Source organism: Sinohyriopsis cumingii, chromosome 5, assembly GCF_028554795.1.
Source record: "Sinohyriopsis cumingii isolate HCF-2022 chromosome 5, ASM2855479v2, whole genome shotgun sequence".
Lineage (NCBI taxonomy): Eukaryota > Metazoa > Mollusca > Bivalvia > Unionida > Unionidae > Sinohyriopsis > Sinohyriopsis cumingii.
Genome location: NC_142965.1, coordinates 21665340 through 21689745, shown reverse-complemented (window position 1 = coordinate 21689745; position 24406 = coordinate 21665340). Strand labels below are relative to the sequence as shown.

The window sequence follows — 24406 nt, the reverse complement described above, 5'->3', positions numbered from 1 at the left end:
TTAGGCAATTCGAGGGGGTATCCTCCGTCAAAAAGATCAGATTTACACTTAAGAGAGAGCGTGTATTACAGTCACATTACGCTATACCTCACCCAAGTAAATGTCTTTGAAAGTAAACATATATTTTAATAATTAGTGTAATCGTCAGGTTCAAGTGGGTACGTAATTGCGGTACGGAAGCGGTGGGATGGTAATAAATGGGCATTGGTTGGTCCATTACTCATTTGTATATTTTTATTTTTATTTATTTTGCTCTGCTTTTAATTAACTTAATTTTAATACTAGCCTAACAGGCCCATACTCACACTATCCCATCAGGCCATACTCCTACTAAACCAACAGGCCATACTCATAGTATCCCATCAGGCCATACTCCTACTATCCCATCAGGCCATACTCTTACTAACCCGACAAGCCATACTCCTACTATCCCATCAGGCCATACTCCTACTATCCCAACAGGCCATACTCCTACTATCCCATCAGACCATACTTTTATTATCCCATCAGGCCATACTTCTATTATCCCAACAGGCCATACTCATACTATCCCATCAGGCCATACTCTTATTATCCCATCAGGCCATACTCCTATTATCCCGTCAGACCATACTCCTATTATACCATCCGGCCATACTCCTATTATACCATCAGACCATACTCATATTATTCCATCAAGCCATACTCCAACCAACCCATCAGGCCATACTTCTACTATCCCAAAATGCTATACTCCTATTATCCCATCAGGCCATACTCCTATTATCCCAATAGACCATACTCCTATTATACCATCAGGCCATACTCCCCATCAGACCACACTCCTACTAACCGAACAGGCGATGCTCCTATTATTCCATCAGGCCACACTCCTACTAGACCATTAGACCACACTCCTACTAGCCCATTAGACCACACTCCTACTTGCACTTCAGACCACGCTCTTACTAGCACATCAGACTACACTCCTACTGGCCCATCAGGCCACACTCCTACTAGACCATAAGACCACGCTCTTACTAGCACATCAGACCACAGTCCTACTAGCCCATCAGGCCACACTCCTACTAGATCATAAGACCACGCTCTTACTAGCACATCAGACCACACTCCTACTGGCCCATTAGACCACACTCCTACTAGCCCATCAGGCCACACTCCTACTAGCACATTAGATCACACTCCTACTGAGCCCATCAAATCATACTCCTACTAATCAATCAGGCCACACTCCTACTAGCCATCAAGACTACACTCCTATTAACCGAAGATGCCACCCTCCTAATAGTCCATCAGACTATCATTAAACTAGTACAAGAGGCCACCCCTCTACTAACCCATCAGGCTACATTTCTACTAAGCCCATCAGGCCATACTCCTACTAATCAATCAGGCCACACTGCTACTAGCCATTAAGGCTACGCTCCTACTCAGCCCATCAGACCAAACTCATTCTAAGACCATCAGGCTACACTCCTACAAGCCCATAAGGCTACATTCATAGAAGGCCATCAGGCCACACTAGTAATGAGCCCATCAGGCCAAGGTTTACTAGCCATTCAGGCTACACTCCTACGAGCCTGACTTCTATTAGCCAATCAGACCACACTCATACTAGACCAACTGTATCATAGTTTCATTTGACTGTTTGAAACTGGTAGTGTTCTTAGAGTTTGTATCATAGATTCTTTGCACTGTTGAAACTGGTAGCTATCTTCGAATTTGTATCATAGTTTCATTAGGCTGTTTGAAACTGGCAGTGCTCACATAGTATGTATCATAGATTCTTTAGACTGTTTGAAACTGGTAGCGACCTTCGAGTTGTATCATAGTTTCATTAGACAGTTTTACATTGTAATTTATTGTGTGATTTATTCATGATCAAACGCAAAAGGTGTACAGACATATAGATTCAGACATTGTTTTAATGGTAATGCGTACTAAAGAAGCAAGTGTTTGATATCCGACACTAGGTTGAAATAAAAATTGTCTGTTTCTGTAGTTTGTCATGCCATACGACTAGATTGGAATGCTAGAAATGCCATCGATTTAAATCAAGCGTAATAAAAAAAACTGACGTTAATATAACTTCAGATTATCGCAAGGGAGAAAATGGGAGAGAACGCTTGATTAAATGTCTACCATTTACATATAACTCTAACAGATGACCAATGGGCACATTATGCTATAGTGACAGAGAAAACAGGATGGCGAATATTCCCCCTTTATTTTTGGAAGTGCATAGCTAGACTGAGTTATTTTAGAGCTTCTCAGTCACGTCATCATTCTACGATGAATGCATGTAGCCTCTGTTAAAAATCTTACAATTTCCGCTTCCATCTATATTTGCTTTATATATCAGTGTAGCTTTTGTTTTCGTCTATTTATTGACTGGCCTTTTATGTTCATTTTTGGAACTTTTAAATGCTAATGATATGATTTTCGATATTTGGCCTTCATCAATAGGGATAATCATGTTGTAAACATTATGTTAAAATCTGCCAGCATCAAGCAATGCAATCATTAAAAATGTATTGGCAACTTCGAGGTTAGTCCTACGAATTGTGCCTCCAATGCATGCCGATAGTTGCCTTCAAGGTCAGTCCTACGAATCGTGCCTCCAATGCATGCCGATTGTTGCCTTCGAGGTCAGTCCTACGAATCGTGCCTCCAATGCATGCCGATAGTTGCCTTCAAGGTCAGTCCTACGAATCGTGCCTCCAATGCATGCCGATAGTTGCCTTCAAGGTCAGTCCTACGAATCGTGCCTCCAATGCATGCCGATAGTTGCCTTCAAGGTCAGTCCTACGAATCGTGCCTTCAATGCATGTCGATAGTTGTCTTTGAGACCATGATGGCTATTTACTAAATAAGAATTGACTGAGATACTGTGAATGCATCGAACTATTTTTTCGTTGACAAATTGTCAATCAGTTCAACAGTCAATACAATCGTAGAAACATACGACGTGGTTTTAACACAATGTATGACTTTACTAACACAGTCGAAATGTCCTCAGCCTTTTTCATCGCATTATATAACGAAATATCGCCGGTAAATGGTAACTATATTGAATTGCCCTCAAGCCGATGCCATTCGGACCAAAAAGCATTGATTGTATGGCAGCATCATAATTTGCAAAATGTTTGTATATTTTGTTCGCCGGAAATTTCTCTGCCATAAACGGAAACCTTGGTCTATTCGGACCAGCGCAGCTATTTACACGACTGGATTAACAGTATGACTGAGTGAGATGTTGCGAATGAAAAGATATATTGATGGTTAGTCCAAATGCTTCGGAGTGGCAGCTATCTGAATTCTGTTCATGAATGAAGTCCATGATTGCTATTACGTCATAGTATCTTCATTGACATCACAACAATTCGACGACGTGTCATCACTGACAGGAACATAAACAATAGTTTAGTGCTACTGGAGCAACATTTTCTTCAAGTTTTGTTATACATCAAAATGTTGCTGTAATAATATAACAAATTAAATATCCATATTTTGATGATGTTAGAAAGGTTGAAGAATGTCATTTGCAACACCTATCATTAAATAAGGATCTATTCTTCGCATATTCAACTCGATGTTTGTCCGCCAAACACTCGCCAGTAATATGTATCACTATGATTACCTCCTAATCTCTTACAGGGAGTCCAAGTTATCTGATTCGAATTAGACTGAGATGTTCCGAATGATATCACTGTGACATAAAACCTAGCAATAGCAAGAACACATAGCTGCGTTACCAAGCAACACAACGTTTTCACGGAATCTCAAAAACACGAGCATGCATTGTAATAAAACATTGTTCAAACCAGATTATGGTACTAGTAGCTGCCTCGCTTGGCGCTCAGCATTAAGAGGTTATTGGTAGGTCTGGTCGACCTGGTGTCAGGATAATGTGACTGGGTGGGACATGATGCTACACATCTGCGGCAGGATGACCCAGTGCTAGACGTTACTATAAACTGCCACACTGCAAATATTTTAGAGATATGACTGAAAAACTGTTAAAACAACGTTCAAAATCCAAATCGCGCGCACGCACACATACACCAGATTATAGATCAAATTGAACTTTTGCAAGAACCTCTGTTCACACTGTCATTACCAGATGTTACTCTAAACACGTGGAAAATTCCTTCCATTAGTGCAGTCTAGCTGGCAGATAACTCGACGCCAAGTTTTGAAACTCATTTAATTGCTACGAAATAGTCATAATCCAACAAAGAGTGGCATATTTTAACAGACGGCCACAAAACTAATTTGATCTACCAAACAACCCCCCCCCCCATATATATATATATATATATATATATATATATATATATATATATATATATATATATATATATATATATATATATATATATATATATATATATATATATATATATATATATTTGTGTTAAAATCCTAATTATGACCAGAGCTGTGTGTACTTTATTTTGGCCATTATTTCTTTGTCTGTCAGTCGGATTGCTGACTAGGCCCTAATTAAACGTGGAGTGTAACCTATGACCCATCACATATCTTAATGACTTTATTACATAGATAGACTACACTTTAGCTAATACTACACTCAATAAATGGAGGTCTTAGTTTTCTGCGTAAAACAGAAATAAACTACTTTTCTTAAAATTGCTAATTAACAAGAATTAGTAGTACTTATTAAAACCTGCCTCACTTAATCTTACTCTGTATTTATCTTAACTCGCCTCACTTAATCTTACTCTGTATTTATCTTAACTCGCCTCACTTAATCTTACTCTGTATTTATCTTAACTCGCCTCACTTAATCTTACTCTGTATTTATCTTAACTCGCCTCACTTAATCTTACTATGTATTTATCTTAACTCGCCTCACTTAATCTTACTCTGTATTTATCTTAACTCGCCTCACTTAATCTTACTCTGTATTTATCTCAACTCGCCTCACTTAATTTCAGTTTGAATTTATCCCACCCTGCCTCACTTCTGTATTTATCCCACCCTGCCTGACTTCTGTATTTATCCCAACCTGTTTCACTAAATTTTACTCTGTATTTATCCCAACCTGCCTGACTTCTGTATTTATCCCAACCTGTTTTACTAAATTTTACTCTGTATTTATCCCAACCAACCTCACTTCTGTATGCATCCCACCCTGCCTGCTTCACTTTTGTATTTATCCCAACCAGCTTCACTTTTGTATTTATCCCAACCTGCTTCACTAAAGCTTACTCTGTATTTATCCCAACCTGCCTCACTTCTGTATTTATCCCAACCTGCATCACTAAATCTTACTCTGTATTTATCCCATCCTGCTTCACTAAAGCTTACTCTGTATTTATCCCAACCTGCCTCACTTCTGTATTCGTCCCAACCTGCCTCACTTATATATTTATCCCAACCCGCTTCACTTTTGTATTTATCCCAGCCTGCTTCGCTACATCTTGCTCTGTATTTTCCCAACCGGCTTCATTTCTGTATTTATGCCAACCTGCCTCACTTTTGTATTTATCCCAACCTGCTTCACTAAATCTTACTCTATCATCATCTGAAGCTGTATTCCCTTCAATGAATAAGTAGTACTCTATCATCATCTGAAGTTGTATTCCCTTCAGTGAGTAAGTAGTACTCTATCATCATCTGAAGTTGTATTCCCTTCAATGAGTAAGTGGTACTCTATCATCATCTGAAGTTGTATTCCCTTCAATGAGTAAGTAGTACTCTATCATCATCTGAAGTTGTATTCCCTTCAATGAGTAAGTGGTACTCTATCATCATCTGAAGTTGTATTCCCTTCAATGAGTAAGTAGTACTCTATCATCATCTGAAGTTGTATTCCCTTCAATGAGTAAGTAGTACTCTATCATCATCTAACTTTGTATTCCCTTCAGTGAGCAATACTATATGATCATCTGACGTATTCCCTTCAATGAGTAGTACTCTATGATCATCTGGCATTGAATTCCCTTCTATGAGTAAGTATTACTCTATCATCATCTGAAATTGTATTCCCTCAAATGAGTAAATAGTACTCTATGATCGTTTGACGTTATATTCCCATCAATGAGTAAGTAGTACTCTATGAACATATGGCGTTGTATTCCCTTCAATGCGTAGTACTATGTGATCATCTAACGTTGTATTCACTTCAATGAGTAGTACTCTATGATCATCTGACGTTGTATTCCCTTCAATGAGTAAGTAGTACTCTATGATCATCTGGCGTTGTATTCCCTTCCATGAGTAGTACTCTATCATCATCTGGCGTTGTAATCTGTTGAATGAGTAGTACTCTATGCTCATCTGGCGTTGTATTCCCTTCAATGAGTAAGTAGTACTCTATGCTCATCTTGCGTTGTATTCCCTTCAATGAGTAAGTAGCACTCTATGATCATCTGGTTTTGTATTTCCTTCTATGAGAAACTAGTACTCTATGATCATCTTGCGTTGTAATCTTTTGAATGAGTAGTATTATTAGCATAATCTGATATTGTATTCCCTTCAAACATTGTTTTCGACCGCTCCGATGGCCTAAGTAGTGTCCGCCTCTGATTCTGGAGGTAGCGGGTTTGAATCTCGGCAGTGATTCCAAAGACTTATAAATATGGTACTAACAGCTGTCTCGCTTGGAGCTCAGCATTATGAGGTTATTGTAAGGACTGGTCGGTCTGGTGTCAGGATAATGTGACTCAGTGGGACATCATGCTACATGTCTGCGGCATGTCCACCCTGTGCTAGGCATCACTATAAGCTGCCACAGCAGCGATATGGCTAAAACTGTTGCTGTTAGAATTCAATCCGATGAGAGAGTTTAACTATTGCGCCTAATTCAATATATTTTATAACATTGCCTGTAATTTTCTCCACAATGTGTTTAAACGTAATGTCTTATAATTAGAAAAAAAACTTGCTTAATTTACTTGTATTTTTTAAAATTATCATCATTAAATATCTAATTCGACATATAACAACAACACTAATGATAATAATAATAATAATAATAATAATAACTTATTACCAAAAAATAAATAAATAAATAAATAAATAAATAAATAAAATGAAAGGTGCCAAAAGGAACGAAAAAGATCTGATCCAAGCAAAACATTTTTTCCCCAAGGTTACTTGTTAGCGGATACTATACATGCTAGGAAATTACTATTAGTAAATTAGCAAGTATAAGTATTTGGACATTACTAATAGTAATTTAGCAAGTGTAAGTAGTTGGAAATTACTAACAGTAAATTAGCAAGTGTAAGTATTTGGAAATTACTAATAGTAATTTAGCAAGTGTAAGTAGTTGGAAATCACCAACAGTAAATTAGCAAGTGTAAGTATTTGGAAATTACTAATAGTAATTTAGCAAGTGTAAGTAGTTGAAAATTACTAACAGTAAATTAGCAAGTGTAAGTATTTGGAAATTACTAATAGTAATTTAGCAAGTGTAATTAGTTGGATATTACTAATAGAAATTAGCAAGTGTAATTAGTTGGAAATTACTAAAAGTAAATTAGCAAGGGTAAGTAGTTGGACATTACTAATAGTAAATTAGCACGTGTAATTATTTGGAAATGACTAATAGTGAAATTAGAAAGTGTAAGTAGTTGGACATTATTAATAGTAAATTAGCAAGTGTAATTAGTTGGAAATTAATGCTATTAAATTAGCAAGTGTACTTAGTTGGTCATTACTATTAGTATGTTAGCAAGTGTAATTAGTTGGAAATTGCTAATAGTAAATTAGCAAGTGTAGTACTTGGACATTACTATTAGTAAATTAGCAAGTGTAATTAGTTGGACATTACTAATAGTAAATTAGCAAGTGTAAGTATTTGGACATTGCTAATAATAAATTTGCAAGTGTAAGTATTTGGACATTATTGGCAGCAAATTAGCAAGTATAAGTATTTCGACATTATTAGCAGTAAATTAGCAAGTGTAATTAGTTGGACATTACTGATAGTAAATTAGCAAGTGTAATTAGTTGGACATTACTAACAGTAAATTATCAAGTGTAAGTAGTTGGACATTACTAATAGTAAATTAGCAAGTGTAAGTATTTGGACATTACTAACAGTAAATTAACAATTGCAATTAGTTGGAAATTACTAATAGTAGATTAGCAAGTGTAAGTATTTAGAAATTACTAATAGTAAATTAGTAACTGTAAGTATGTGGACATTACTAACAGTAAATTATCAAGTGTAAGTAGTTGGAAATTACTAATAGTAAATTAGTAACTGTAAGTATTTGGACATTACTTACAGTAAATTAGCAAGTGTAATTAGTTGGACATTACTAATAGTAAGTGAGAAAGTATAATTAGTTTGACATTACTAACAGTAAATTAGCAAGTGTAATTAGTTGGACATTACTAATAGTAAATTAGCAAATATAATTAGTTGGCAATCAATGAGAGTAAATTAGCAAGTGTAAGTATTTGGACATTACTAATAGTAAATTAGCAAGTGTAAGTATTTGGAAATTACTAATAGAATATTAGCAAGTGTAATTAGTTGGAAATTACTAATAGTAGATTGGCAAGTGTAATTAGTTGGACATTACTGAGAGCAGATTAGAAAGTGTAATTAGTTGGAAATTAGTAATCGAAAATTAGCAAGTGTAATTAGTTGGAAATGACTAATAGTAAATGAGCAAGTGTAATTAGTTGGACATTACTAATAGTAAATTAGCAAGTGTAACTAAGGTGGAAATTACTAATAGTAAATGAGCAAGTGTGATTAGTTTGACATTACTAATAGTAAATTAGCAAGTGCAATTAGTTGGACATTACTGATAGTAAATTAGCAAGTGTAATTAGTTGGAAATTACTATTTGTAAATTATCAAGTGGAAGTAGTTGAAAATTAATAATAGTAAATTACCAAGTTTAATAAGTTGGACATTACTATGAGCAAATTATGAAGTGTAATTAGTTGGAAATTGGTATGATTAAATTATAATGTAATTTACGTATATGGAAATTACTAAGAGTAAATTATCAACTGTAATTTCAGTGAGTTAGAAGAAAGTATATTTTTAGATCATTATATAATTTTCTTCTTTATTTCTTTGCTTTAATTATATTTGGGATCATACAGCTGAAAACTGTGTTTAAGTAATTAAGCGATAAAGGTCTGCTTTGACGCGGTTGATCAACTGGTGATATACAACTATGATCGATCGATTTACTAGTATTACTGTCCTCCCTCGTCACGCCCTCTTGAAAACATACTACTGCACGAAATTCTTTTAATAGTGTGCTAAATCATCTCATACGTTCCTCAGTTTTGATATTTCACATCACCTCATAATAAAACTCATAATTGTTTCTACTAGGTTACACGTTAATTAGTAATAATAATTTGGGCATGTCCTTTTCATCTTATTTTAGGTCCTTTCGTTCATTTTCAGTTGCAATTCGTTCAACTCGGGCTCTTCCCAATTCCTATTTTTAGGCAATTTCATCCATTTACATTCATTTTCAATCCCGTTTGGTTGATTAGGCATGTCTTACCCCAGCCTTTGTTTACCGTTTAGTAACCCCGACCTCAGCCGCCAACGCTAAAGTCACTATCTTGACTACAAAATCGAGAGTACATTGTGGAAATATAATGCATGCGAGAGTCAAAAAATTTCTAAAATAGCTTTTCTTTTGTCTGCCTTGGTTTATTGTGTTTGAAAAATAATGCGTTGACACTGACTCCTTGTAAAACCCGTTTTAAAGTAACAACGGCACTACTGACTGAATATACACCCACGTTTATTTGTATTCCCCCAACCAAATTAAAAAAGAAAAGCATTAATGAGATAAAAGAAAAGCACAACATACAGTTCCTTCACTGATTTATAATTTCAAACCTGATTATGACCATGTGCGCCCTAACACCGTTATCGTCTGCGCGTTCGATGTCATGCGGAAGTTTTTAGTGTAAAAAGACGACCTTGCTTGCTTGTTATTTCCAGTTCCTGGACAAGTCCATTTTTAGCAAAAGGGTAGGTACACATCTACACATGTATGTACATAAAAGGTAAATACTATGTCGTCTGCTTCCGATATTTACAATGTGGAAACAAAGGAAAAGAATGACAACTACAAATTTGCCTTTCACTTGGATTTTACAAGCGGTGTAATTTCTATGTACATGTGTACAAAGGTTTATAACTCAGCTTTCAGCCTTATGGTAGGTTTAAAATTATATTCAGTGAATGAAATGGCTAAGTTCTGTGCATTCTCATCACGTTAAAGGATTTCGTTATTGAAAACGGTAGACTGGTGGTTTACAAACAAATGGGGATTTATGCAAAACCATACAATGTGTTGACACTGCCCATTGTAACCCCGTTTTAAAGTAACAACTGCACTACCAATAATGGCAGCAGGTATTCAGTAAATAATAGTTTGGTTTGGTTTGATGGGATTTAACGCCATTTTTCGGCGCATGATAGGCTATCCATGGCGGCCAGTGTATTTGGTAGTGGAAGAACTCGGAAAGAACCACTGACCGACTGGAAGCTACTAGCAAACTTTTTCACATACCCACATTCATTGAGCCGAGACTCGAACTCACGCAGAGTGATCTGCTAACGGCACGCACCTGAAACAACTAGGCCACCCGGGACAAACGGTAAATTACAGACGAGCAATAAAAAAAACCAAAACAAATAGTATAGCAAAAAGTGTTTTGGGTTTTAACTGGGTCGATTGGACAAGTTTTAAGTGGCATTGTTTCAGGTGTCACACGACTATTATGAATACATTCAACAGTGACATTAGACAACCATAATTCATGTACGCACTTTGCACGTCGCTATGCCAACCCTTTGAAACGATTTTTTTACAGAAGCATTTGCCACGCTTACCATATTTGCATCGTGGTACACATGCGTGAATAGCGATGTATTGGAATTCTTAGCTTATTTACATGATAAATCGTTTGCCCGACGAATAGGGGTCCTCTAATTTACACTGGTGTAAAATGTTCAGTTCTCTTTACCTCTGAGAGAAAATGTTCTTAAAGTTAACTTTTCAATTCACACCCGTAATTTATCCGACCGTCCAATGCTTTACGAAAAACTCGTGTTAAGCACACATTAAATAACAATCAATTCGCCTTAAATTATGTAATTTTCCAGACGAAGTTGTTCGCTATATTTTGTGCCACTGCTACCGATGATATTCGTATGAAACGTTCTGTCAAATCCTATACAGGTTACATTTTTTCTATATGTCTACATTCCCATACCATCTGGACTTTATATTCATGTTCCATTCGCTTAGCCGTCTTATACCTGAAACCGTCGTATACCTTTGGTAAAATAGTCTAAGAATTAGGATAGTATTCCATTTACCTGTACTGATCGTCCACGAGACCAGCGGATCGAGAAATAAACACCTGCAAAGCAATATCAAAGTGTACAATTGTTACCTGCCGATAAATCCAACAGGTGTGCAAATAGTCAAACAAACATAAGTCTGAAGTATTGGGAATGACAATTGTACGTGTTATTTATCACCCTCAATCAAAGACGAGTATAAATGCCGATATAAACGGTCGCTACTACTACTACTACTACTACCACACCAAAACTAGAGCTTGTGATGGCTTAAACAATATTACTTTTGTTGTTTTTTCTTCTCCATATTGGTAACATCCGAAACATCGATGTAAAATCTGATATTCCAGTAGTAATTCTTTATCGTAGATGTTAAATAATAAAATTTGTTTATTCTGTATTTTTCAGCTAGCCTTCCTTTTCAATTAGTACGTTTCTGCTAAAGAGAAAACTTCCATGCAAATGCATCAACACGTGGAAGACAAATCCGGAAATTGACCTTCGCACATTTAAAATAGAAGTAAGAACTGTGCGGTCGAAGGTACTTGTATTAGTATGCGCGGCATATGCCACAAAACTCAAATATCCTTGAAGAATGAGCGATTTTAAACCGTGGGATATCGTTTGCTGATAGAAGTGTTACAGATACCTGCCCTTCCCATGTTCCCCATGAGTGGACAGTCAGAATGGTTTGACTGTCGGCTAGATGAGAAGGACAGCCGTTAAGAAAGCTTACAGAATACTGTCTGTCACTGTCAAAATAGTTTTTGTTGTTAGCTGTAGCAGCAGTAGTAGTTGTGATGAAGACTGCAACAACTAAAAAAGTGGTGGCAGTAATATCGTTCGCAGCTAAAGCAAAGACAAATCTCCCACTAAAATCACGCAAACAAAAGAAGAAAAGAAAAACATTGGTTGTGGTGGTGGTTGCTGTACTTCTAGTAACAGTACTATTTGCTTTAGTAGTATACATAAAATAAGTCATATTGGCAGTAACAGTAAAAGTAGCAGAGTATTAGTAAACGCAGTAAGGAAAACTATCTGCTAAAGTAGTGTTGAGTACAATGTTACAAAAATAGCTTACCTTTCAGATACAAACAGCAGTATTAAGAAACACAGTGCCTTGAAATCGTTCCAAAGAAAACGCCCCATAATCCTTCTAGCGCACAGACTATCTAGAAATAATTTGCACAAAAATCTGCAGAAATAAGCGTGTGTAGTAAAGAAACTATATCAGTGGAAATAATGGTGTAATAAAGTTCTCTAGAAATGAAGATATCATCAGACTATAAACTTGTCTAATACTTGGCAGTAAAATGTCACATCCAATACTGCCAGGTTTTTGACAAACACCAGTGCTCCCTCTTTCTTGTTGACATGTCAACTTTAATTGGACCTTGCCAGGAAGTTCTTGATATGTCAAATCCGCGGGAATTACTCGCCTTCCATTCAGTAGTGCCTCCTGTATGTAGAAAGAGAACTACTAATAAACCTTATTTCCCATTCTACAACTCACGATAGAGGTAGTCTGTGACTAAGGAAGTGTTCACTTTGTATATAAATCCATATAAATTGGAAATACGTTTGAGGCAACCACTCGCAACTCTTTCGGTGTCTTTCAGTGGATCGAATAATTCAAAACAAAAGACGTCTACTTCACGATTAGCATTATTTATCAGTCATGGACGGCAAACAAGTCCTTAAACCGAAATGAAAGATGAATTCTTGCACGAGAATCGTTCAGGTCTCATTCATTACAAACAGTCTGTAAAATACAAATGCAATTAGGCATATTTCGTCCCCTCGTTACTTACGGAGTATTAGTTATATTGGGTCAATAGGTCAAACATATACATTACGTACACAATGATGCAATTTGAACTATCAAATCTCATCTCCGGTATCACAAGTGATAAGTATTCTCAGGGTTTTACAGTAAGAAGGTCCCCACAAGAAGGTGCGTTCCACTTATCTATTTGAGTCTCTGTGGTGTACACTCGCTCACCTGACATGAACATTGGTTCCTCCCACTAAGTGTACCAAGAAGCCTAAATCCTCCCGCAATGCCATTGAGAAAGATAATTCTGGTTCTGGGGAATTTCTATGTACGTGTTACTGTTAGTGTACGTCAGCTGCTGGCAGATTAAATTAAGACGAAGATGACTTTATCAGAGCATCAGCAGACACTCAGATGGTTAAGCTAATTCGCTTAAAGGTGCTAGCGCAAAGCAGTCTCTATAGACAGAGACCAACTAAAGGCAATAAAAAACTTGAAATGGTTTTGATTTTTTCTACGAGCTCAGTTGTAGTGTAACCTGAAACTGTACGAATCTCGCCTGTTCTCAAGCTAATAGAACTCGAAAGGTACCTTGTTGACACTGCGCGTGACAGCTCAACAGGTTCGATATGGAAACTTTGTCTTAAAGAGATATGGAATGTTGTTATTTTTTATTACAGTTACACTCAAAACCATGATGTAGTGAATGAATGCCACTTTAAGTAAATCATTACATTTCACCCTAAAAGCAAGTGGAATAACGATTATCTCCGTCTGTTCCAGATATTATGCACTTAGTTTGCACTATCATTAGACCGACTTTCTATCTAATGACAGAATGAAAAGAAATGGACATTATATAGGTTGATATGCTTGATTTAAACAGGAATCGTCTCCGGTTCGATACGTATCGTCTTTTTCAAAGATCAGGACCATCATTTTATAATCACAGTTTTGTTGAAGCATAATATTAGTAAATTCGTTGTTGAATTTTATTAGAGTGTGTGTGTGTGTGTGATTTGGATTTTTAACGTAGCTTTAACAAAATTTCAATCATATCTCTACGATGTCTGTAGTGTGGCAGTTTACAGTTATGTCTAGCACTGGGATATCATGCCGCAGACATGTAGCATGATGTCCCACCAAGTCACATTATCCAGACACCAGGCCGACCAGTCCTAACACTAACCTCTTAATGCTGAGCGCCAAGCGAGGCATCTGTTAGTACCATTTTTTGTAAGTCTTTTGGTATGACTCGGCCGATTAACAGCAACGCAGATGGTTTTGTTTAAGCATACAATTAGCAAATTCGTTGTTGAATTTTATTAGTCGATTAACAACAATGCAGATGGTTTTGTTAATTGCTTTAAAATGTGCCAGGGCTTAGTCAAATTGTACACTGGGTTGATGATAAACTGATGTGATCTCATGTTATCAAAAGTTGTAAGCCGTGACTACTAAATTCGCTCCTTTCCAAAGGATGGTGCTTTCCAAAAGAGACGTTGTAGATATTGCCACGTGATGGGCTATCGGGTCTGATCGGGAACGGTTTTGACTCTGGGAAAGATGGAATTTGATTAGGTTTCTTATAGGTGTATTCACGTTACGCAGATGGCAAGAATGCCACTGTGTAAGTCGCTACTCTCTCACCCCCTCCCACTCCCGTCAACACGGTTATACCGCTACTCATGTTATTTTGTTGGTAATAATAATAATACTACTAATAAGCTTCCACACTTAATAAATAAACAGTTATTATCTATTTGTGTGCGCGTGTCTGTTATGTACGTAGACATTTGAAACGGTATATTGTAAAGTTGCTGACATATTTGTAGAAATATACATTAAGCTAGCCAAAAGTGCATATGTGCATTTGCTTACATATTAAATGCTCGAATCAATGTAGAATATGCCGAAATAATAGGAATTTATGAACTGATATGTTCTTCCTAACTTGGGTTTCAGCAAAAGGGTATTGAAACTTGGTATCAGTGGATTAAATAGCAGATAAGGCAAGTGCGTTCTATATTAAATCACAGATTCCAGTTTTACCCTAGAATATCAGTGTATGAAAAGAGGATGTAAAGAATGCGATTTGAAGTTTATTTTGACATTTTCTTTAGTAGTTATTTATTTATTGGAAGGGGGTTTTAGGAGATGGGGCGGTTGTTTTTTGTTTTGTTTTGTGTTGATATTGTTTTTATTTTTGGAGGGTACATGGGGTATAAACTTCCTAGCGGTGTTAATATTTATTTTTATGTCGATACATGTTTACATACTTGCATACATGCTTAAAGCAGAGAAAGGTTTGATATTAGCCAATAAGAGAGAGAGAGAGAGAGAGAGAGAGAGAGAGAGAGAGAGAAATGGCCACGGTATACAGGATGTATAGACACATACTGATAATATTTTGCGGGTATATACGACATAACTGCCCCACCTGTCAGCAATCAAATACAGTGGGTGTTTCCACTTCATTGTTATGCACGCTATGTATTTTTTTGACTCGCTACTGCGACTCTAACAAAGTAAACGTTGTAATTGTACATCAAACAGTTCCCATACATAATACCGATTTACAGATTCAGCGACCCTAAATATGATAATTACAGAGAGCGCAAGATGTATGTATATTTCACTAACCTCCCCGAGTAGCGAGACACAATCAAATCAGGGCCTAACAGGTGCACACATTTATTATGTTTCTATGACTTGTTAGCTCCCGCTTAAAAATCCACCTCCCAACCTAACCCGTTCTACCCACCCACCAACCCCCGACATTGTAGCAACCGCGGTAGTTAAATCACTTCATTTGTATCTTGTCTTATACTCAGAAGATCGCGCTTGTTTGGCATGGTTAAATATCTATGGATGTATGTTGGTTTGTAGACAGCGATAAAGAATAAATATAAAGGAAGATAGGTTTAGTCCAAAGTATTCTTCTGTCGAGTGCTTCGCTCCTCTTTGCAGAGTTTTATTTTTAAACATCAACGACAACAACAACAAAAACTTTATAAAAATACTTATCCAATTGATAAGCACTCAAATGCTAGAATCTGAAGTAATCTGATCGATATATCATAAACCAGATGCTGTACATGCCATTTTTAGAGACCAATATAACACGTCTTGACCCGAGGAAATGATACCGAAGACAAGAAATGGAATTTAAAGGTTGAATGTAAACTAGAATACACGAACTTAGAAATCCCTCTGACATCATGGATAGAAGTTATCGCGTCATTTTCCCCCTAATAAACACTTTAGAGATCGAATTACATGAGCGGTCTTTGACGGAATCGACATTCCAAGAAGTTAAATTGCGTTGCATTTGAAAAGAAAGGGACACTGTGTTAAATAGACAATTTCATTGTTTTAAATGCGGTACACAAATAGCCTCTTTGGTTGTTTCAGATGAGGTACATTAATAGACTCTTTGGTTGTTTCAAATGAGGTACATTGACTCTGGTTGTTTCAGATGAGGTACACAAATAAACTCTTTGGTTGTTTCAAATGAGGTACATAAATATACTCTTTGGTTGTTTCAAATGAGGTACATAGACTCTGGTTGTTTCAGATGAGGTACACAAATAGACTCTTTGATTGTTTCAGATGAGGTACTCAAAATAGACTCTTTGATTGTTTCAGATGAAGTACACAAATAGACTCTTTGATTGTTTCAGATGAGGTACACAAATAGACTCTTTGGTTGTTTCAAATGAGGTACATAAATAGACTCTGTAGTTGTTTCAAATAAGGTACATAAATAGACTCTTTAGTTGTTTTAAATGAGGTACGCGCATAAACAGATTAGTTATTTTAAATGACGTAAAATGGACAATTGTATGACAACATTAACATCGCTCTAACAAATGAAATTGTATCGCATGGCCTTCCAACAAGTGCATCTGGCAAATTTGGCATATGCTAAAATCCTAAACGTGGAAAACTGAGCATTTGTAATGTTCCTAAACGTGGAAAATAATGTGCACAAACTTTAGCCAATATTTGCCTGTATAGATGAGTAAGTTCGATAGCTTTTCACCTCTAACAGCATTTGACACATCCTTCTTCACCTCTACCAGTTCTGACATTAGGCACATCGTTTTTCACCTCTACCAGTTCTGACATTAGGCACATCGTTTGTCACTTGCAACAGCTTTGACATTAGGCATATCGTTTTTCACTTACAAGAGCTCTTGCATTCGGCACAACGTTTTCACCCTCAATAATTCTAACATTAGGTACATCAATTTTCACCCTCAATAGTTCTAACATTAGGTACATCAATTTTCACCCTCAATAGTTCTAACATTAGGTACATCAATTTTCACCCTCAATAGTTCTAACATTAGGTACATCAATTTTCACCCTCAATAGTTCTAACATTAGGTACATCAATTTTCACCCTCAATAGTTCTAACATCAGGTACATAATTTTCACCCTCAATAGTTCTAACATTAGGTACATCAATTTTCACCCTCAATAGTTCTAACATTAGGTACATCAATTTTCACCCTCAATAGTTCTAACATCAGGTACATAATTTTCACCCTCAATAGTTCTAACATTAGGTACATCAATTTTCACCCTCAATAGTTCTAACATTAGGTACATCAATTTTCACCCTCAATAGTTCTAACATTAGGTACATCAATTTTCACCCTCAATAATTCTAACATTAGGTACATCAATTTTCACCCTCAATAGTTCTAACATTAGGTACATCAATTTTCACCCTCAATAGTTCTAACATTAGGTACATCAATTTTCACCCTCAATAGTTCTAACATTAGGTACATCAATTTTCACCCTCAATAATTCTAACATCAGGTACATAATTTTTCACCTCTAACAGCTCTGACACTCACCAGATCGTTTATCACATGTAACAGACCTGACATCGTGGTTCCCATCTAACAGCACTCACATTCGGCACATCGTTTTTCACCTATAACAGCTCTGATTTAAAACCCCGGAAGCGAAAATATGCATGGTTCTGTACTTAGGTCAAACTCATTTTGTTGCTAACAAACTATACCCAGTCAAGAACAATCTATACCTGGTATGGAACAAAATTAACCCCCAGTCTAGAACATCTTAGCTAGCCAAGGTTCCGACAACCCTATCTACATCTTGACATATCGAGCTGATATTTCTGAGCTTAGGGTCTGTGAATTTCATTGGATGCGACGGCAAGCCACCGCATCCAATCAAAATTAAGTTGCTCAAATTTGAACACTGTTCCTACGTATTGAGACAAGGGGGGGGGGGGGGGCACACAATTTACATGAAATGATAAACAAGCGAATTTCCAGTGTCCGTCCGTGTTTGCACACACACCTTTCACTCAAATAGACCTGTAATGGCTTCTTTCTGGTACATAGTCATACTTTCGATGTTAAACTTACAAAGTAACCTTTTTGGGTCGATTGCAATTAATTTCGGTGGATATACAATGCACCACGCTATTGGTTAGTTGACATTATATACTAAGGGAGGCAACACATGAAATCCAATAAAAGTCGCTAGGAAAATGCACCAATATAGCTGTTCGATCCGCCAAGGTGTAGATATGGTTATAGGAACCTTGACAAGCGAAGATGAGTCTAGAACAAACTAGACTTAGTCTTACGTAATGTGTGTGTGTGTGTGTGTGTGTGATTTATAATGTGTGCTTGACGTTTGTGCTTTATTGAAGGTTGTGGTTAGAATTTTTGTCTTTTGACTTTTGTCATGACTGTAAGTGGCAAAGATGTTTAGTAGATGTATTACTGTGCTCAAACCAGATATTACATCCCGTATATGTACTGACTATTGAAAAGTCAATAGTGTCAGCAAAACGGATTAATTTCCAAAGCCAAGAATACAAATCAGCATTGGAAACAAACGGAAATGCAAAATATGTCAACAAGTTATACCTCTGAAAAGGATTCTGGTAAATTCTGCTACAGAAAAGAGCAAAAGAAATTTCGGTATTTGGAACTCTAAATGGATCTTACAAAAAAATAAAAATAAAGATGCCGTTTGGTATGAAACATTCTCTCTCAACATTCCGGCATTTCAACAACACAATAACTTTTTATCTAGATAATTGTGACGCATACACCAACAACGTTGTGATCTACGATGATGCTAGGAAAGATCACTTGGAAACTTACGGAAATTCTTTTATCGACTCGGTGATGAAAATCTGCCAATTAATTTAGGTGAATGTGAGTTTTGTCGTGCGTGTGTTACAATTATGACATATTGTGGGACACGGTCAAGGTAAACCAGTAAAATATAAGGTCAAGGCTATCTTTTAATACCCGGTGGCTAGATATTATCGGAAATTTGTTCACAGTTCACACTGTTCCATCACTGACAGTTTGATAAGTGAGAAATGCAAGTTTCGTTAATCCGAAAAATACTTTTGATAAACTAAAGGCGATACTTAAGAGTGAACCAGTTCTTCCAGAATCAAATTCAGTTAATTATTTAAAATGCCTGTTGATGCAAGTGATGTGGGGTTTAGTGGATCATTGATTCAAGAAGATTAAAAGGGTGTGGATTATCCAGTGTGGTATTTTCTAAGAAACTAAACAAGCGACAGAGAAATTATCCCACAATCGAGAAGTGATGTTTGGCTTTAAAACTGGCTTTGCAACACATTGAAGTGTGTATTATTTCAGCGCCTTCTCCACTTATTATATCCAGTGATCACAGGACACTAATGTATACATTTTCGTGACTGCTATATTCAGTGATACTAGTCCATGAAACTCCTTTGGCTGGTCATTTAAGAGTTAAGAAGACTTATAACATGATCTTGCATCATTTGCATTGACCTAAACTTAATAGTGGTTACAGCTATTTTCATCGACAATTTTTTAACTTTGAAAACTTTTCTAGACTTTTCTCACCACATATTCAAACATTATCACTGTTACGTTAGTAAATTTCGACTTTTAATCCAATTCCTGAAACCCTAGATCAGGTAGCAGATAATAAGATCTCACATGAATATGGTTTTAGCGTACGGATAGCACAATATCAAGCGTGGTGAAATTCCATATGGCAACGGACAGACGAACGGACGGACAAGTTGAAGTTATTGTAATGTATCATCTGGCACCATTTAAAACAAGAGGATATTAAATATACACTCGTTCACATTTTGTCCGTATCATAGAGACGGATGTAATTAATTTAAATATGGTTTGATTTTTACCCCTATACGTGGTAGATACGATAGGATATGCAAACCTACACACACATACACACACACTCACACATGTCCACACATACAGACATGAATGCATACATACATACATACATACATACAGACAGACAGACATAGGTACATACATACATACATACATACATACATACATACAAGCATACATACATACATATATACATACATACAGACAGACAGACATATGTACATATACAAATAGATATAGACAGACAGACAGATACATACATGCATACATGAATACATACATACAGACAGTCACATACATACATACATACATACATACATACATACATACATACATACATACATACATACGTACGTACGTACGTACGTACGTACATACAGACAGACAGACAGACATGCCAAAATTAATAAGATGGAAATCAATATAATGAGGAAAATTTATACTAAAGATAAGGATTTGTCTCAAGTAGTGGCCGACTTAGTATATCTTTCCTTTATGAGAGCTTAAATCCGACATGGCGACCACACCCATCGTAAGTGCCCATCAACAGCAATTGGTCACATGACTTCCATGCTGTTCTGCTTTTTGATTAATTTGTCACCATGTAGGCAGAAAAGTAGAATATTTCATAATAATTTGCTAAATATCGTCATATTCCCATTGCAAAATACAAGAGGAAGGACAAAACGTTCTTTAACAGTATAACTATAATGGTATGCTTATATCTCATGTAAATTGAAAAGGATGATCAGAAAACTCAAGTGTCATAAAACCTTTGATCATTGCATGAATTATTCAAGCTGAGATATATGTGGACATTGAAATCACGCGATGTTATAACGACTAGAGATGATTTATCACTCTAAAACCATTTACTTTTACGGGATACTTTTGACTGAGTAACTCTGCATCAGTCAGACCATTACATGCGTTATTTTGCAAATAGAATTTAAAGATTTTACGAGTTACCTCAAGATTAAAATAAGAAAACAAATAACGTTAATTTTAATTAAATTATTCTTTCACTATATATATATATATATATATATATATATATATATATATATATATATATATATATATATATATATATATATATATATATATATATATATATATATATATATATATATAACAGGATCACAATAGCTGCCAGTCATGTGATTTTTTCCCTTTAATACTACGTGTCATCTTAGATATTAAGGGTTTGTGTGTATGCATTTGTATATATATAAATGGTGGTGAATTGTATAGACAACATACTCCATTCTGCATATATAAAAATGGTGGTGAATTGTATAGACAACTTACTCCATTCTGCATATATAAAAATGGTGGTGAATTGTATAGACAACATACCCAATTCCGCATATATAAAAATGGTGGTGAATTCTAAAATGTATTGTACATTTACTCTGTTTTATATATCTTAAAATGGTGTTGAATTGTTTAAATAATGTACTCTATCCCGGAAATTTGGATAGAGTCTGGAATACAAAAGTTAAACATATGCTTCTGGTAGAATTGTCGCATGAGTGAGCAAAAGCAATAGCCAGGATTAGATTGTGATAACAAATGCGATAAACAAAATTTCTGCTGACAGAATTGCGAACCATACAGGCAAGGATTAAAAGGGGAATAATCCAGTCATTCCTAAACGTCACGTACGTACACTTGCTAAAGTAGTATATCTTGAACAAGCCGATAATAATAATAATAATGAGGACTTTTTATTGCGCCTAATCTTTAGAAGCTCTAAGCGCCTTACAACATTAGATGTTATCTATAACACAAAAAACATATATAATGATATTATTACAAAAAAAAAAAACACCACGAAATTAGGAAACATAAAAAAATGCTGAAAATGTTTAAGGTAGGGAACATTATTAGGTCTTTAAGTTTGTTCTTGCAGTCGAAATAAGTGAGTTTTAAGAGCACTCTTGAATGGGATCACTGTGTCTTTGTGTCTAAGTTCAGTGGGCAATTCATTCTACGTTGCTGGGCCCTGGTATTCAAGCACAGTCATTACTGAGAAGCAAAGTAGTGAGATTTTTAAATACTTGCATTTACTCAAAATCTTGCCATGGCACGAACAAAACAGATGGCAAGGACAAAGCAAGGTTGAGTGAGAATTTTGGTGAGACGTTTATACATACTAACACCTTTTTGTATATTTCATATTGTATTTAACCATACATTTTACTTAGACTCTGTTTACTGCAAGTATTAATCTCGGCTGTGATTAGCATACAGTCGGCAGGATTGAGATATATACTTACCTCTTGGTTCAAACCTTTTGCTTTAAGCAACCAAAATAGAACCAAAGAAACAACAAATGTTGACTTTAATATATTCACAAAGACCTAATTTTGAGAGATATTGACCGCCTTAATTTTTCTTCAAAACAAGATATTTCTTAGCATAGGATATAATAGTAGTGTGCGACCTGTAAGCCTTGACTACAGCTCAATCGCATACCTGGAAAACATGGAAGGAGGTACGATGCCAGTTAGGTCAGATCCGCGGGGGTCTAGACTTAAACATTATTTCCAAACCATGATTGAGGACACGAGACTCATTGTTTGCCACCCCGAGGGAGTACAAACACTGGACTTTGGGAAAACACAAACCATGCCGAGGCAAAGTGAAGTACTAACAGCGCTAAACACCCTAGGAATCGACATAGGGAAAATAGATGAACTGCAAAATGGAGGGCTCAACAAACTAGTGCTATATCCAAAACAGAGAATCCCCCTAATAGAGAAGGATACCCTACAGATAAAAGGAATGCTGGTTACGGTCACCAAAACACCACCATTTATAAGAGAAATAGAGCCCAAAGCAACCGAAATACATATTATGAGCCTCCCACTCGAAGTTGATAACACAGAACTGGTGCAGAAAATTGAGAAAAAAATTCGGGACCAAAGTCACCACACACAAGATGGCTACTGTGTGGGGTTTTGCCCCCATCAAATCTGGGATACGATTTATCTACGTGAAAAGAGAAGAGGCAAAGAGGATCCCTATATATTTCTATGCATTAGGTTTCAGACTAAAGAGCTGGTATAAGGGCTGTGAAAAAGACAGAGCGTGCCCCTTATGCCATCAAACAGGGCATGGCCCCAGAGAATGCCCAGGAACAAAAGCAACAACAGAGACAAATGCAAATTGAACAACTTATGCAAGCAAAGTCATCGAAAACAAACAGAGTGATCAGCAACAACAACAACAACAAAAAGAACAGGGGGAACAAATACTCAATTTAATCCGACAGATAAGAGAAGAAAAGCAAGCAGAGAAGATACCATACGCTCACTACCGGAAATTGATATTACAAATATTGGAGATGGCCAAAAAAACCCAGAATGGGAAGAAATCTTGAGCCCGAACAGAACTGGAAAGAGCCACACACCCGCAAGGGAGAGAAATATACTCTCTAAAAATAGATTTGAAGGACTGGAAATAGAAACAACACAAGAAGAAGCAGAAAATGAAATGGTGGGGATTAAACCTTTGACGTCGACACCCTTACCCAGAAGAAACAGACAAAAAAGAAAAGCGGACTTCGTATCACCACAAGAGAAAAATACAACACCCTTGAAAGAACCAAACGAGATGAGAAAAAGCATACCCAAAAAGATAAAGTTAGATAAAGATACAGAGGAGGATGAAATGGGAACCAAAAGTGAGAGCGAAAAGGAAAAAGACATGACTAGCGAAGAAGAAGAATTAACAGAATTTGAAACAGAAACAGAAACCGAATAGGACAGCAAAGAAGAAACGAGAGAGACTGTAATAACAAGCGAACCAGATAGCACACTACAAGAAACTAATAATACAATGATAACAGAAAGTGAAACCTCGCCCAACTCTTTTGAAGGGGGTGGGGAAACCAGTGCCCCTATCTAAACCAAACCAAAAAAAAAAAAAAGAAAAAAAAAAGAAAAAAAAAATTTTAAGACGGTAAAACCATCAATGCGACTCCCTGGTAAGAGACAGGAATGGAAGGAACGAACTTACGGATCCTGTCTATAAATATTAATGAAATAAATAAAGATAAGTAACTTAAATTTCCAAAGGATATA

General features: G+C 36.2%; 1 protein-coding gene across 1 annotated transcript in view; it reads right to left on the bottom strand.

Moving 5' to 3' along the window:
* Nucleotides 1-13543, bottom strand: part of LOC149798762 (uncharacterized) — a 64484-nt gene extending 50941 nt beyond the window's left edge. The window contains exon 1 of the mRNA XM_089957636.1: nt 12414-13543. Coding sequence (XP_089813762.1) covers nt 12414-12481 — 68 coding nt within the window. The 5' untranslated portion in view covers nt 12482-13543. The remainder of the gene's footprint in view (nt 1-12413) is intronic.
* Nucleotides 13544-24406: the final 10863 nt, after the last annotated feature.